Source organism: Maylandia zebra, linkage group LG7 (assembly GCF_041146795.1).
Source record: "Maylandia zebra isolate NMK-2024a linkage group LG7, Mzebra_GT3a, whole genome shotgun sequence".
Lineage (NCBI taxonomy): Eukaryota > Metazoa > Chordata > Actinopteri > Cichliformes > Cichlidae > Maylandia > Maylandia zebra.
The window spans coordinates 19,905,170-19,923,273 of record NC_135173.1 but is presented as its reverse complement, the minus strand read 5'-3'; the positions used below and the strand labels follow the sequence as shown (position 1 = coordinate 19,923,273).

The 18,104-nt window shown below is 39.9% G+C and overlaps 1 protein-coding gene across 1 annotated transcript in view; it reads right to left on the bottom strand.

Moving 5' to 3' along the window:
* The window catches only part of kcnq1.2 (potassium voltage-gated channel, KQT-like subfamily, member 1.2), a 190,193-nt gene that overhangs the window by 171,060 nt on the left and 1,029 nt on the right, over positions 1 to 18,104 (bottom strand). Inside the window, exons 2-3 of the mRNA XM_004563817.2 lie at positions 17,676 to 17,910; positions 14,329 to 15,001 (exon numbers count right to left, since the gene is read on the bottom strand). Coding sequence (XP_004563874.1) covers positions 14,329 to 14,822 — 494 coding nt within the window. The 5' untranslated portion in view covers positions 14,823 to 15,001; positions 17,676 to 17,910. The remainder of the gene's footprint in view (positions 1 to 14,328; positions 15,002 to 17,675; positions 17,911 to 18,104) is intronic.

Below are 18,104 nucleotides of genomic sequence, written 5' to 3'. Positions count from 1 at the left end.
AACATATATAGCAACCCCGCCGCCCGCCTTATTTAATCTATTCATGTATTTTAAATCATATCCATTCAAACAAAAATCTATTCCTTTATCGACATTGAACCAAGTTTCAGTGATGGCTATAACACTAAAGGGGCGAGAAAATTGTTGCAAATAGTCCTTAATGAAATCAAAATTAGAGTACATACTTCTGCTGTTAAAGTGAATTAATGAGAGCTTCCCGTCTAGGTTAATTTCTTTTTCATATTGTTCCTGAGTGAAATAATTACAATTTTTAACAAAAGAAGAGAGAAAGTTACTTTCAGAATCTATTTCTGGATCTATTATATTATGCTCCTTATATTCACAATCTAGATCAATTACTTTCTGTTGAAGAACTAATTTCAACGTGTCCATGTCATTTCCTGGTGTAATTGATACATTGGTGTCAGTTATACTTGTCCAGATCCTCCATGTTCCTCACTATCAGTACTTTTGCCTCTTCTGGTGTCCCGTTTAGCTTAATGAAAATCTTACAGTTTGTTACCCATGTATGTTGTATTTTACCGTTCTTCTTCAGTTGCCTTGCCTTCCTCGCGATGTCTGCGTTTTTTCGTGTCAGATGCTCATTAATGAAAACGTCCGTGCCTTTCAGTTTGCGTCCTTGTTTCAGCAGTGCGACCTTGTTCTTCCGATTGACAAATCTCATAATGATGGCCGGCAGTCTGTCACTCCTCCTGGGCAGTGAGTGACATGCTTCTATGTGCTCCAGGTCCATCTCTATCCCCTTGCTTTGGAGGAAGGACGCCACCTGTTGCTCTACCGAGCGGGTCTCCTCGTCGCTGGGCTCCCCGACGTTCCCGGCCACCGCGCGGCGTACGAGCGCGGCTTGATTTTAATACCGCTGATGACCACGTCGTTCGTACGGGTGTACTGCTCCAGCTCATCCACCCGCCGCTCGAGATCCATGATCTGTCTGTCCTTCTCGGCATTTTGGAGGCGTAGCTGTTTTACCTCCTCCAGAAGCCCCAGAAGCAGCTCCTGCTGTGCCCTGACTGCGGCCACGTCTCCGCACAGCCCTCCGAGGTAGGTTTTAATGTCCTCAACCTCCTCTGGTGTTGGGCCTTTCTTGGGTGGCATACTGAAGCGAGAGCACGAGGCGGCCACCACGAGGGACCCGGAAGCGGAATTTCTGATGATGGCGCCTGGCTAGGCCTGCTGGCTGATGGTGGAGCCTGGCTGTGGCCTGCTGGCTGATGGTGGAGCCTGGCTGTGGCCTGCTCACTGTGTGTGTGTGTGTGTGTGTGTGTGTGTGTGTGTGTGTGTGTGTGTGTGTGTATATATATATATATATATATATATATATATTTATTTATTAGGGGTGCAACGATATTCGTATCGATATTGAACCGTTCGATACAGTGCTTTCGGTTCGGTACGCATATGTATCGAACAATACAACATTTGTAATTTATTTTATCAATTTTCCTTCTGACGATGCTGTCTGTGTGGAGCGCTCAGTGAATCTGTGTTCGACTACTCCGCCTAGGCTGCACTGTCTAGCGCAGATCCACTGAGCGCTCCACACAGACAGCATAGTCAGAAGGAAGAGCGCAGGGCAAGCTAGCGAGACAGAAGTTAAGCTCTCCTTGCAACAGGCAAATTGAACCTCATTCAGATCTGGCGTTTGGAATTATTTTGGTTTTCATGTGACGTATGACCCTGAAGGTAAGCGAGTCATGGACTAAAGTAAAACAGTATGTTGGATGTGCCATGCAATGCTCAATTACATTGGTGTGAACTAGTGTGTTAGCGCAGTTAGCTCGTTAACGTGTTGGCCGTCTAGCCCCATGCACGGAGCGATCGGCGGTAGCTCGTTAACGGAGATTTGCCGTGTTGTGGCGTTAAGGTCATTTCAACGAGATTAACCTGAAAGCACTAGTGGGAACACAACGAATATGACTGCACATTTACACCGACATCATCCTAGTGCAAAGACAAAAAAAAGCAAGCATGCTACAAACTTTAGCCGAGTCATTTAGACAGCTGTTAGCACATGATTCTCCTTATGCTGCTGAGAATATAGCCCAGAAGAAGCGGATAGTATAGCTTTTATTTTGGAAAGAGCCATTTCTCTGTAATAAACTCTCTTTTCCAAAGATGAGTGATTCCTCAATCAGATACAGGGCTCGCAATATCGCTAGCCCGACGTCCCGGAGCTAGCGATTTTTTCAGTCGGGCTACCAAAATCTATCTCTTCCCTGTCCGTCGGGCTATTGTAGGAAAAATATATGTCAATGCTTTTGCATTCTTTCAGAAATGTAGCTGGGTAATTATGTCATTGGCATCGGTGAGCCACTGTCAATATGTGACATATTGAAGTCGCGTTTGAATTTGCGCTTGTTTTTTTGCTTTCACTTTGCAATCGTGCGAACTGTGTATAGAGAGCGACAGCACTGATCTGTGAGTGATGATAATTTGCGCACCAATTCCTCTGACATCGTCTTATTAATCGTTAGCTTACTATGCAAACATGACAAGTGAAATCTCCCGCAGCTTAAACATGTGAGAGGTTGATCGCGCAGAGAATCGCTGAGCTTATGTGAGTGCGCGTGTAAAAGCATTTCAGTTCTGCTGAGCCAAATAAGACAGGTCAGGGTGAAGAAGTGACAGCCAAATAAAAGCTTACCACAAAACGGAGAAGTTATGACAAATCAGACTATAAGGCAAAAAGAAAGTGCAGCTTTATGGTTTCTTGGACAAAATAATTTCTGTGGCTGCAATATGACGAGCTAAATAACCAGGGCTGCACATTAGTGGTCCGCAGGTGCGCATTCGCTGTCAAAATAAAAAACACGCACAAGGGTTAGGGTTAGGGTTAAATTTAAAAACTGTACTTTTGAGTTAAAATATATATTTATAATTTTAATAAATGACAAATTAAAAATGCATGAACATTTTTTTGTATCGAAAAAATATCGAACCGTGACACCAAAGTATCGAACCGAACCGAACCGTGAATTTTGTGTATCGTTGCACCCCTAAAATATATATATACACACTGTATCAGTGGTGGTAACATCCAGCATATGGCTGCAGTCATATCTAATCAATGCAGATTATTTAAACAGAAAGGAAAACTCAAAAATCATATAAGTAAAATCGTTATATTTTCCAGCATTCCACTGCTTAAAATAAATCAAAATGTGTTTTTAAATGATCAAGAGTTTTGTAATTGATCACAAAAAACACAGAGCCTAACAAATTTTATTTCTTATGATATATTTACTACACATGCAAGTCTAAAAAAATAAACAAAAATATTAGGACAATATCAGATTGTGTGAGCACAAATGTTTGATGATATACTAAGTAGTCTGCAGTGTGTCCAGTGTCTTACGTTAATGTGCTTTGACCATGACTACAGCCAGATAGTGATTTTCCTCATGTCACATTTCATTGTTTTCTGCAGTAACCCACCCACAGAGGTGTTTGCAGGACAGGACTCGGTCACTCATACCCAGCCAACCTTATTTAGGCGGGCCAAAAACCCTGGGATCTGATTAAAACAAAACAGCTGGGGCTTTAGTGATTTAGCATTATTGACAGCAGATCCATCCAGCTTCTCTAAAATAAGTACAGCATAAAGCCAGGCCAAACCCTCTGCTCAATCAGCATCAAACCTACGGCAGTATAAGCTCAGGAAGCATCACCTAAACACTGATAACGAATGAGAACAGAACATCTTCACGTCTATGAAATAATGTGAGCACAGAAACACACTTTACACTGTAAACAGACAAAAAGTACGGCCTACTAAGTTATGTCTAAAAACCCTTTGAGTGGGAAATTTGCTTGTAAATCACTGCAGGTTATTCAGTTTCCTTTGTTCAACCATCAGGTTCATCACCACAGTTCAGCACGTCCAGTTTAAGTTGACAGGTGGCAGAAAGCTTGTTCAGTATTACATAATGATGATTATCATGCAAATACTGGTGTTTGTGAAGCACAAATGGTTAAAATTACTGGCTGATGTGAAGCCAACTGAGTATAAAACTATCCCCAGTTCTGTGCCGACCAAAATCTAACCTACGTCTAAACATTTGCATTTCTTCTGAGTGTCCATGCAAAAGGAAAAGCCAGCTTAATCAACAAGCCAAATATTAGCCTTGTATTTGCTTAAGTTGAGCTGCATTTGGTTTGTGTCTCTTCTCTGCTAGGAAGCAATGGCCAGTTCAAGTGTCTATCTATTACAGTCTTGAACCCTACAAAACTGCAACTAAAAAAAAAAAAAAATCTAAGACACGAGTACATAAAAAAAGCTCTCTATAGTGCAGGAGATAAATGCAGTAATGAGGACTACCTGCCTAGATTTGTTTTGTGCCACACTTGGGTCATCAGCTGGGACCCTTTTCAATAACAGGTGTTTTGTTACGTTGAATAATTACACCAAACCAGAACTACCTCCCAACCCCCTTTATCTGCAGCCACACACTCGCTACTGCCCTCACAATCAAAAAACTAAGCAGGAGTTTTGTGTGGCCAACAACTCTTTGAAACCTAAAAGGGCTCTCTTTGCTACTCATCAAAGCAGCTTATCTCCGCCATCAAACACATCACCAAACATAAGTTCAAAACAGCCAGGCTTCACACAGACATTAATATGCTAATCAAAGCGACTCAGGTAACGTTTTTATTCTAACTAGCATGTTCTTTCATAACTCTACAGGGCCACGAGTAGCACAAAAAACAAACAAACAAAAGCACAAAGGAAATACAATTTCATAATCAGGACAAAGATTAGATGTTTACATGCAAAGCTGATAATGGCAATCCAAAAACACTTTTCAACAAACAACAAACAATACCTGAAGTGATTATAACTAAGCCTTTTAGACATCGACTCACTCTGAGAGGACTAACTAGAGTCAGCCATGTTTTTCTTTAGGCTGCTCCATGCACCAACAGGAAGCCAGAGATCTGAGGCTTGTATTACGGAGCACGATGGGGACTTGGTGGTAACTTAAAGTTTAGCCCTCGGTTTTCAGTATCTTCAGGCTGTGTTTGGTTTTCTCCAAACGTGGTGCTGTGCATTAAAGACCAGACATCTCAACTTTGGTCTCGTGTGTTCCAGAAGTTTTGTGGTTTATTCACATCCATCTTTGCAAACCTAAGCCATGCTGCCATGTCTTCTCCGAGAGAAAAAAGGCTTTCTCCTGGCAACCCTTCCAAACAAGCTCCAAGTTCAAGTTTTTCTCCTTGCACTGTCATGAACTTTAACATTTAACATGCTAACTGAGACATGCAGAGTGAGACGTTGCTCTTGTTGTTTTTAAAAGTGGTCATACTTTCTGATGATCAGTTAATCAAGTGCATTTGATTAGCAGCACCTGGTAAACTCTTACCCTGGCAACCAACTTACCCACTTAATCCTGTCATATTTAGTTTTCCACACACAAGGCTTCTGTATTTTTCTTAGTTTTTGTAAAATAAAAAATGACATGGTGTAATATGTCATCTACTTGTTAATCCAAGGTTGCATGTACCTCATTTTAAGAACTGATGAGGACCAGAAACGTTAGAATTAAAAGAGAAACGCCCTCTTTTTTACAATGACACCCTGAGTAAAAGTTCAAACAAGAGATCAATTTGTAAAAACTGATATTTAAACAGGTAGTTTAGGTTATACTCTAATTTTGTTTGCTGTAATGTTTTAAACTCCCAAATAAGTTTCCAAATGTAAACACTAATTATGCTGTTATGATCATTATGAATGATTGGCAAACTTATGAAAATGTAACCCAATTTCCAGACTAAAGTTTCTCTTTAAATGTCCATATTTCCTAAATCCATGAACCAATCAGGTGTCCACCTATAACATGGGCTCAAGAGTCAATATTGAAGTGAAAATGCAGGGGACAGCCTAAAAGAGGAACACAGGACTACACAGTGGACTATTTAACCTAAAAAGGCAGAAGAATACAGGTGAAATCAGTAAGAGCGAGGATGGCGATCACACAGGAGGAAAAACTAAAAAGGAAAAGGAAACACAACAGAAAGCTGGCTTTCACAGTAAAACAGGAAATAACCAAAAGACAAACACTAAACTCAGAAACAAGAAGAGTGAAACTACAAATGATAACAAAGACGGAAAAAGACACTGACAGAAATACAACACAGCATTTTGACTTGGTTGTTTTGTATTTTATCCGAGGTTGTATTTAGATTGTTTCAAGGTGTCCTGATGTCCAGATTATTTTTACTACGTCACATTAAATAAACTGATAGAGACTCTGCTTTCTTCTTAGCTTCACTGTAGGTGCTTTTTAATGCTTTTTTAGCATCTAAGGTCTACATTTGCCTGTAACCACAGTCTCAGACCAACATCACATCTGTGAATTTAGTGAAAAAACAAAAAACAAAACAACTTAGAGCTAAACAAACATAAATTGCCCTTACCATTCTGCTAGAGAGCAGGGTCAGAGAGCCCTCCAAAACCCTCTTTATTAACCCACGTGCCCTCCCCATCCCATCCATGAAAGAGCTTAAGGTGGATTACACCACATCAGCCACCGGCCATAAACACGGTTTTTCTATCCTGGCTTAGTTATCATTTTGTCCATCAAATACTTGGAAAATAGAGAAGAAAAATCTCCTCATAGGCTGGAGCACAAGATCAATCATAGAGAAATAGTTAGAGAAATAGTTCACATGGCCATGTCATTCATAACCAGTATCATGCACCAGTATACAGTTCAACATTGAGACTTCCTCACTTCTTTTTCACATTTATGCTGCTTATGCTAAACAGATTTTTATGTATTTTTTCTCTTATCTAAACTCACTATTTTATGGCAACAAAGCCAAATTTTTTTGTTTATCAAAAAGGGAAAAAATACGTTTATTATTCAGACACAGACACATTTAGTAGTGATGGGTCGTTCGCGAACGAAATGGCTCTTAGAGCCGGGTCTTTGACGTGAACGACGCGAGCCGGCTCCTTATCGCGAGCCGTCACGTGGGTTTTTGTTTTTTTTTTCTTTCTCTCAGCCTCTCTCTCGCACTTTTTTTCTGCTTCACTCAGCAAGCGAGCCTTGTGCTTTACGCTGGGCAGAGGGGGGAGGGGCAGTAATTACACTCAGTAACACAGGAACAGAGCCAGAGGGGGAGAGAGAGAAAGAGAGCCAGGGACAACAACGTCACATTAGAAAGGTACAGTAATCATCCACAACTATTTTCGGTTGCAGATGATAAAGGATTCATTAAGTTTATTCATGCAGGCCCATATGACAGATAATGTGCATGTTTCTTTTTGTTTTCATATTTTAATTTATATTTAATTGTGTTGTGGTTTGCAGTGTTTTGTGTTGTTTCACTTTAAATTTGTAAAAGGAAAAAGCTGAAAATTTAAATAGTTAAAAGTTGAAATGTGAATAGTTGATTTTTGTATTATATGATTTATTTATTATATTTTATATGGAGTGAATAAATAAAAGTATATTTACAGTGGCCCCTAGAGACAAAGCACATACAAACTTCAAATCACGTACGAACTCTGAAGCATGTACAAACTCCAAAACACGTAAAAACTCAGAAGCACATAAAAACTCAAAACACGTACAAAAGACAACAGAAGTGCTCCAGGATGCTGGGCGCAGTGTTGAGCTTTTGTTACCGAGTGGCTACACAAGCCAGCAAGTACCAACGACCGGATCTGGTGTGTGGTAATAACCGGTAAATGAACATTTTTTTTAAATTATTTGAATATATATGAGTGCCTGTGTATAAATACACAAAGAATACACATATGCTTTCAATTGTGTAATTTAAGTGATCTAGTAGCTCTGCTTTGGAAGTTCAGTTCATGCTAGAAATGTGTCTTGGAGTTTGTACGTGTTTTGTCTCTAGGGACCACCGCATATATTTATATATAAACATATATATATATAAAACCACGTTTTTTTACGTTAGTAATTCCTTTTGTGCATAATTTTATAATATTGTTAATAATAAATTAATTAAAGCAACAAAACAACCTGAAGAGCCGGTTCGGAGCCGAAAGAGCCGGCTCTTTTTAGTGAGCCGAACCGAAAGAGCCGGATCTCTAAAAAGAGCCGGAAATCCCATCACTAACATTTAGCTCAGGTTAGTCAGAAGTGCAGGCAGTGAACAGGAAAACCAGGTAAGTGGGAGGGGGACTTGTTACACTGTAACACCTACCAACAGACACACTTCAATTCACAAACATTTCTAGAAAACGGCTCCTGAAATTGGCTGACAGCCGACAGATGCCATCCAGGTTAACTGAGCTCGAGAGACTGCCAAACCAATGGCCGAAAATACCCAAATCCACGGACGCAATGCTTGTTGCCCCGTGCAAACAAAACTCAGGTATATTCACCGCAAAAAGTGCCTTAAGTCACGAGATAAAAGCTCTGAATAAACTCCCCAGATATTTTATTAGGTATACTTTTTTACTGTTGACTTGGATCCTGACATCCAAATGCCTTAGCAGAAACTGACCTGGAGCTTCTCCTCTGACCTCTGACCTCTGACATCAACAAGGCAGACCAATCCAACCTGGCCCTATGCAACCTGTCCCCTAATGGGTGCCTTTTCTATTGTGTGCCGTTTGCTTTTTTTGTATATATCCCTCCTGTTTGTACATAATTCTTCTGCCTGTATATATTTCTTGCATTTGTTGTTTATTCCTGCTGTCTTTCTATTTATATTTTATTCCCGCACATTGATATGGACCACCCACAATTTGGTTGTACATGTACAATAAAAAGAAAGGGCTATTCTATTCTATTCTATTCTATTCTAAGAGCCACCATGTTCAGAGTCACTTTGATCGCCTTTCTTCCCCACTCTGTTACTAGGTTTAAACTTCAGCAGCTCATCTCCATCATGTCTACGTGCCTTCATGCACTGATATGTCTTACATGTGGAACTTTAGATATTAACTGTAGATAAATTAAGGAAAAACGTAACTGAACCTTACATAATGTACATTTAGCATCAGAAGCACCCAAAGTCAAATCCTTAGCTTCTACACCCATGTCAATTGCAAATGTACACACCCAACAATATATTTACTACAAAACACTGTAACAATGTAACTACTAAACAAGCCACAGACAAAGACAAACATCTAGGTTTCTAGAACCGTGTGTCATTCCCGCTGAATTAGCCGGATTAGGATGTTAAAATGCTGGGTGATCAATCTGTCATGAGGAGGATAATGTATTAAATAATAATAATTTTAAATTATATAATTATTTTCCATGTAAGTAGTTATTGCAGTTAGTAAACAATACTGACTGTTAAAAATAAGCCTATGGATATGTTATTTAAAAAATATCACTAAACTATTAAAAATCGCATCACTTGATGAGCGAAACATGCCCCTAAAGAATTCCCTGAATACACTGGTGTTTTACAGTAAAATGGACATGAGACATACAGTTCACTCCAGTCTAGCAGTAATCTCTCGTAAGCAGATACAAGAGTTCTCCGCTCTGCCTGCATAGATAGAGGGGAATGCCTGGAAGCTGAGGATTCACTATAGCCATTTCAATAATCTGTCCAGATATAAAAACACACAACAAAAGCCAGTATTTAAGACAACATCTGGCCCAGTGCTTTTTTCAAGAGGATAAACAGCTGCAATTCTTCCTCCACTGCAAACTGGTTGGGTTTCGTAAAGCTATTTTTAATCATACGCCAACATTTTTAACACACACATAGGTAGTTAAAAATAAAATGTGGCTTGGATAATAAGTTGATGTCATTTATTTTATAAGTTCAACTTTTTTTTTGTCCAGGTATGTTTGAAAGAAACTGATGGATAAACTCGACTGATAAAGGGACCAAGAGGTATCCAGCTTGGAGTCCGAGAAGGGCATTTAGAAATCATGAGGATATACATGTTTATTCCCTCTGGTTATGTAAAAGACTCAGAGGGAGTGGCCCAAACATGGAGTGGATCATTGCCCCAGGTTCTCTGTACACTGGTGAGTGTGTATTGCATAAGACTCTTTTCGGACACATGTCCACGTATGCTGTCTGGGGTCCAAAGGATTTCTGCCCACTTTGACTAACTCGGGCATCATTAGTGTGGCATGTGCCTGCTTGTGTTCCTGTCAGTGTGCTGGGCCCATATTAAATATAACTGTTTATATATTTCATCTAATTATCTAATGATTATGTGAATGTGAATAATTCATAAATTTCTGTAATCCTTCTCTAAAGTTTGTATGACCCAAGTTTACATGTCTCTGTATTTATATATATATGTGTGTGTGTGTGTGTGTGTGTGTGTGTGTGTGTATAATATTCTGTAACTCTGTAACTTCTGTCGGTGCTGTGCTTTTTTGGAAACCGAATTTCCCAGAGGAACCCACCCGAGGGATTAATAAAGTTTTATCTTATCTTATCTTATCTCTCTTACATGGGGCACCTGGAGTTATTATTATCTAATTTTGGCAATAAATTAAAGAAATAAAATCTCATCTATCAGGGCCCATTTTAAATTTCTCTTTAGCCCAACATGGATGATGAGCTGTGGTAATGTGAAACCCACAAGTTAAAATCCAGGTAGAGCTAGAGCTGGGCGATAGAACGATAACGATATGTATCGCGATATAACTTTTACTCGATAGAGAAAATTAAGCTATCGCGATAGACCTCGCCGCTCTTGTCCTCTAAAAAAAATAAATAAATAAAAAAAAATAAAGGTCAGCCAATCCAAATTAAGTAGCGCAGAGCCGAACCAATCACAGCCGCAGCGTCACGTTGCGTGACTTGTTACGTACAGCACAAGTGCCAAGCCGCACGTGTGTTTGTTTGGGAAGCAGCCAGCGTGCCGACTAGAAAAATCAACCGAGCGTGACCGAAGAGAAAACAGATGATGGTTCCAATGCCGGAGAGATTGTCAAACGGAAGAGCCATAGAAGTTCCGTAGTGTGAAGGTATTTCGGCTATTTCAAGTCTGACAAAAAACAGAGTAGCGTGCACTGTAAATTGTGCCGAAAGCAAGTCTGGAAATACAATAAACTGGTGCATGCGTCACACTGTGCGCCACGTTATTGTTTCGGTGAAATGAATTTCTACAATACTGTTACTGTTAATTCTACTCTCTGCAGTGTTTAAATGCTTACATATACACACAGTTACTGTCCCTCCACACATACGACTCGGTTCTGCTTCTATGCCCCAGCTTTGTTTACTTTTTCCCACCGAGGCTTCTAGACTTCTGATTGGCCAACATTTCTGCACGGTTAGGAATCTAGCGCCACCTGCTGCTTTGGCATGTTCATAGCAGCGTTTTCCTTCATTTCTGCCTTTATGTGTGGACGGGATTATTTTTTAAAATGAAAACGGAAAATCTCCGTTTTCAAAAATACCCGTGTACGTGTGGACGTAGCCTCAGTCTCTGACTGGAAGCGCTAATTCGTCATTCGGCTTTTGTCAGACTAAAGTAACTGTTAAAACTGTTTGAAAAGCTCAGCTATACAACAAGGAGAGATTGAGAATTTCCTTTTAGTTCTCAGTTTATTTGATATTGACAAAAGTTAGTCAGTTTTGTCTGTTCTTCTGTAAAACAAACTAAGATTTATTTTTAGAATTAATATTTTGTTTCTAAGTGGAATTGACAATTTAGTCTGTTTCGTTTGTTCTATTTTGAAACTTAAACGCTTTAGCGGCTGCCTTTTGTGTAGTTTGCAATATTTGTCTTTATTTATCTGAAAAAGTCTCATGTTCCTTAAGTACATCTACCCTGTTGAACTTATTATGGGAAATAAATATTTAAATCAAAACAAGCTGCTGATTATTTCACATTTTACTTGTGAGCAACGGCACATTTAAATCTTACAAATATAGTTATTTGGCTTATATCGTGATAGATATCGTTATTGCCTGAAATGAAAAAAAAAATATCGTGATATGAATAAATCTCATATCGCCCAGCTCTAGGTAGAGCTTATTTTTTGAACTGTGTTCAGACAAATGCTTTGTGCTACTGTAATAGACCAAATATCCCCGTAAAGCTCACCTTCACTTCTTTTTAAAACTTTCATTTAAGGATTGCTTGTAAAATGGGTTAAAGTCCTTCAAATAAAAAAAAAACTATACCTGTTGATCCAAAATCTTAAAGTATTTTTCATAAATGAATAAGCAAAATAAGTCCCTCAAAGTAATCCTTGCGTAGTCCCTTCACCATACTTTCCCTGTGCACGTGAAAGACAGAAAGTACAGTACAGGGACAAGTTGTTCTGCTAAACAGAAGGGGATACAGCACCGGCTCAGGAGACAAACTAACACTGCTTAATGTGTAAATTAAAAGACCTGGAACACAGAATTCTGTGTTGTTCCAGTGAGAAAGAGGAAATTCACAGTACGGATTTAAAACATAAGACAAGGTGGACAATCACCTGGTCATAAGCAAAGCATTTGAAGGTGCCAACACTTATTAGGTGCTTTCATTACACGTATAGTAACACAAACACCTGTCGTCAACTTAAATGACATTACCAACACTTCAGCTGAGGTAACGCTATCTTTGCTTCACCTGTCTCTTCTTACATAATAATGGAAAAACGGCCCTTCTGAACACGTGATATCAAGACCATCACTGGTATACTGTAATATCACATCTATAAACGGTCACAAAAATAACTAATACATTCTAGATATTATGAGATTGGTTTTTTTTGTTTGATTGTTTGTTTTTAGATATGGATTTACCAGCATTTTATTTTGCAGTCCACCCAAATTTCAGCATCTGCACATGTGCCGATTCGCTGGAAATGTCCCTGACCGTTGCACAATAAAGGCAGTGATGAATTAACTAACTAGCTGCATTGTGTGTGTGCTGTTTGTGTGTATGTCATCTTGATGTAGAGCAGGGCTTTTCAAGCTGACCTATTAGTGCTGTCATGAGTGCTGGATGAGGTCCTTTGTATCGTTGCTCTCCCCTGCCAAATCCGAGAAAAGGGACGAGGGATTGAATGGCCGCCGGCTATAGTCTTCGACACGTAAGAGTTACTTAAAGGAGCGTCAGTGAGGATCGGTTAGAAGGGTTTAATATTGAATGAAGAGCAGTCTCGGGTTCACTGTCACTGTTTGAACTTTAGAGCCTCAATTAAGGACGATCAGCAATGCAAACAGAATCTTTGCACTGTTTCCACATATCTGTGACCGACAAAACTAATGAGACAGACTAATTCGACTTCTCTTCAAGCACAGCTTTACAGAGGCAGATGAACAGTAGTAAGCTATATATTATATTATATATTATATTATAATCTTATTTGAAATCGACATCAAGCCCAAATGCTGTCATCTCCGCAGACAACTTAAAACCACTCATCAGAATTAAGGTAAAGGAGAAAACATCTTTGAAATACAGAGACTTTATCACTGAGATCACTTTCCCAGATAGCATCGCTTCTATTTTGTTGAGTGGAGGAAGTTAAAATTCTGACTTATTTCTATTTTCCTTCAATGTGGTCTAAATCGTTGCCTTGTATTTGTGACATGTGCAAAGACAATAAAGTTGAATTCTATTCTATTCTATCTATGGACTCGGTGTGTGATGTGATGCCGGGCTCCTGAATAAATTTGAGTTCCACAGTTTCTAATCTTACCACTTCTGTTTTAAGTAAGCTAACTGGATGTTTTTATTTTCTTGTGACAGCTGAATAAGAGGAAGAAAATCGATGGATGAAGCTTTATCATAATATTTCAATTACTATTCAAAGGAATTCATTTTATTTTCTAGAGTACCTGACATGGGTCAGACAAAACATGCTTATGCAGCACAGCATAAAAAACTCTGCTTTTATGGATGAGTTCATTTCATCTGTTGACAAAACAAAGAGCAGAAATAACCTGGCAACTCAGAACCAGACGTGCGATTAGCCAGATCACATTGACCTGATTCTGCTGGGCTTTCTTAAAACAACCACCGACACACAGCAGGCCTAAAGACACTGCTCCTCCTGCTACCGGGAACCAGAGCCTATAACTGGATGAAGAAGCGCTAGATGTAATTAACAAGAGAGCGTCTGGAGTTAATGAAATGACACCAGAGTCTGTTTTGTGAATCTTCTAACACTTCTGTGAAAGTTTGTACATCGTCACCCAGATAATTTTCATGGGAGCCTATTCTTACTTAACTAGACTTTATTTTTAACCTTATTCACGTGGATTGAGATTTTGAGCACTTGCAACTCTCTCAGATTACCAACTGTACCTAACACAAGCTCATCGTCTTCTGCAATCGACTCACTTCGCCTGTGAAGTGTGGACTTAAATCAGTGTGCACAGAAACTGACAGGTACTCACACAAGGAAGTGGTAGAGGAAGCACTTCAATCCAGCAGGCCTCTCTAGGAAGTTGTAAATATCCCCCTGCATGCTAGTCTTGATGTAAGGGCTGTGGAATTCCTTTTGATGATGACGCAGCCAGCTTGAACGAGGGAGAGGTGGCGGGATGGCGGTGAGAGAGGGCTGGCTCTGTAAAATCTGCAGGGCCGGGTCCTTTGTGTCTGCAGGCGGACAGCAGGGAATGCCTGATCCATTATTCACCGCCGCGGGCTCCAGTTCCAGTGAAACAGGAGAGTAGTGGCTCCTGTCAGGTGCAGGGGACCTGAGGGCTGTGCTGCTGGTAGCCGCGCAGGTGGGAGGCGCGAGGCCAACGTCCATCTCCTGGTCCAGGCTGATGCTGGTGCTGGTGCATCCGTTTGGGCTGCAACTTATGAAGGAGCTCCCCAGCCTGCTGCCACAGTCACGCTGCACCCGGCACGTCGCGTGAAAGGAGCGTGTCCGTCTTTCCCCCATGTCGCCCCGCGGGATGGTCCAGTTCAAAGAAGAGGGCCAAAGGGGAACAAAAAGCCTTGGGAAATCCTGATTGTTCTAGCGAAGGGAACAGGGCAGCCAAATTAAAAAACTAGCCAGGCATGGCTAGCTACCTGCTGCTGAGAAGAGTTCTCTTTGCTGGGCTGCATCTGTGTCCATACCTGCAGCAGAAGATGTTACATTAGTCTGAGAGAAAGCCTTATTATAACACTTGTTATTTTAGTGTCGAAAGACAAAATGATAATTGGATGCTGGAAAGGAGAGATACTCTTATAAAAAGCCCTTTTTGTATTATATCACCTGGATTAAATGATTGACATTGACAGCAAAAACCGAAACATGCTGACTCTAAAAATATTAACAGATTAGAATCTGACAAATACTAAATGTGGTTCCCTTTAGCCTGTTGCTTTTGAACTGTGACCATATGCGGATCTGGGATGTTTTATGCTTAGGGCACTGATGCTGATTAAAGCTTTTCATTGTGTAACTCTAATTGCCCTAGTTTTTGCTCTAAGATGCACCTTCAGAAGGTATAGCGTCATGGCTATTGCTAGTTTTTTTTTTCTTTTGTTTGAGACAGAAAGAAAATGAAAGTAAAGAATTCCCAGCAATATTCCTTTTAGCTCTCCCTGCTGCTTAGACCGCTGTGCTGTGACTTGTAAGCTGTGAGCATTATGAAAGTGTAACAGGCACATAATATTCCCAAGACCCGAGCGCACACTAGTTAATGTGGGAGTGACAGGTCAACACACTAGTCCATTTTCACCAGCTCTTTCTGATGGAGATTTTCTACTGTAAAAAAAAAAAACAGCATCCTGTTAAGAGTATCGCTGATGGGTGTCACAACCTCTCTCCTCTTCCATCTGGAAGGCAATGCAGATGCGCGGTGTGCACTCGGTTACAGTTCAGTTTAAATTCAGAGAAAAAAAAAACGCAGTGTGTTTAGCAGCCAGTGACGGCATTTAAGCTTGTGCTGTCACAATGTCACCTTCAGCGCTGGTTACACAAAGTGTGTCACACCGCAAACGCTTAATCAACGTGCAACCGCCCAAAAATTAGACCGATTAAAGCGCTGGGTGGCTGCAACCACGTGAATGATTATTTTTGTGGCTTCTTTCTCACCTTTCTCCAACTTGTTTCTTATGTAGTCAGATCAAGGTTAAAGTTGTGCGTCTTTACTTAAAGATGCACACAAATTCACAAAAAAGTAGTCAGCTGTATTGTTTTATCATATATACATAATTATTTAAATTATATTTCTCTACTTTATATATTGTACTTTTTTTTTGCACAATATTATTATAATTAGGTTATTCTGCATCTATTTATTTTTGCCTTGTCCACTCTCCTGCTGTAGAAATGTGAATTTCTCACCTCTGGGACTAATAAAGAATATCTTATCTTAAAAAAAAAGAGCCCTTCTAACATAAAACTAATTTATGCTAAATGACTCTTCACGAGAGGTTGGTGGATGTTCCAAATATTGACAGTATTGATACAGATGTGTATTTTTATCAGATTGATACTATTGTAATAGGATTAATACCGAAGTGCTTTAGTGGCAGGCATTTTTATATTCCAGGTCTCCAAAAAACTCTCTTTCAAAATACCTGAAAAGCTCAAAAGGGTGTTTTCTTGTACTAACTAATAATTTTGGAAAGTAATTTACTCATTTAAAGGTCATTAAAATGTGTTCAGAATTTGAGGATGATCCATCTCATAAATCATGCTCTCCCCTAAATAAGCTGCCTTTTTTAAAGTATAGATACTGGTATTGGCAATACTGTCCCTGTATTTACTTGGTATAGAATAGAATAGAATAGAATTCAACTTTATTGTCATTGCACATGCACAGGTACAGGGCAACGAAATGCAGTTTGCATCCATCCAGAAGTGCTTTAGTGATATAGATATATTACAATATATATTAGCAATAATATAGATATGTGAGTATATTACAGAGTATATTGTGAGTATATTACATCCGGTATCACACCAATACCAGAATGTGCAGTATTTACAGCACTACTCTTCATCACTTTAGGCCAGCACATGTTAATGTAAGCATTAAGGAAGTCACTGATTACAGATCTTTTAACTCTACACGAAGAAGGATCTACAGGACAGTTAGTAAGCTGTGTTGTCCATGTCACAAACAACAACCACCTGTGTGTGCATGGGGGCAAACAACCTAATTCTGGCAAGTCGACAACTTTCCATCTGACCAAATCAAAGCCTCTGCTTGCTATCATATGTACAATTAATGAATGTATAAACAGCGGGTAGGCGATATAGTGTCTTCTCTGGAAAGATACTCAACAAGGCGGTGTGATAGATGACCGGATGTTACCTAAAAGGATCGGAAAAAATAAAGATCTAATTGGAGGCAACGAGCCCCGTCCATATCTGTCCTCGGCTACGGTGGAAGTGATGACAGGAGCCACATGTCTCCCTTTAGATAGAGTTTCTACCTTTAAAAAATGGAAACCACACAGTCATGAGGCACACAATGAACTGCCAGACATGCATAGGCTGCTGTGGGACTCTACGGTTACAGAGTATTATGTGACTTTCCGTTAAACTGAACCGACCCATGTGGGTGGGCAGGTGGGGGCATATAACAAATCAAATGATAGCGTGTGGGCTTTTAAACATAAAACGCCTCACACTACCTAAAAACCTCCAACCCCCCGTCCATCTGTTAAACATTACTCCTGAAAGCAGCATAAGTGCGTAAATTCTGTTTTAATGAAAGTGCTGTCTCCGTCACTTAACACTACACAAACACTGCTGTCCTAAACAACAACGTGAGAATATTGCGTTAGACCTTACCTTTAACTTACACACCACAACTCAAGTTGTTTTCGGGGCACCAAGTTCCTCTTTTTCTGCTTTGTGTCACAGCAAGTTCCAGGTACTCGCTTCCTTCAGATAGAAATGATGCTCCAGCGCTCAAACACATAAGGAACGCCGCAAACACCGGGATGCCACAGTTCTTTAAGCGGCTGCAGTCTGCAGGACTTGTCCCTTTGAAGAGCATCGTCGCTTCTGCCAGGACACGCGATGCCTTTACGGGCGAGAGGAAATCTTAAAATATAATTAAAATATAGTACATATACCAGATTTATCGTTTTTGTAATAAGTTCTCTAACAACCAAGTGACAGTTATAACTTTGTTCTTGTTGTTGTGTTAATCCAATCGATATTTCTTCAGTCACTCAGTAAAATAATAGCGATGGCAAACAATCGATCACGTGCTGT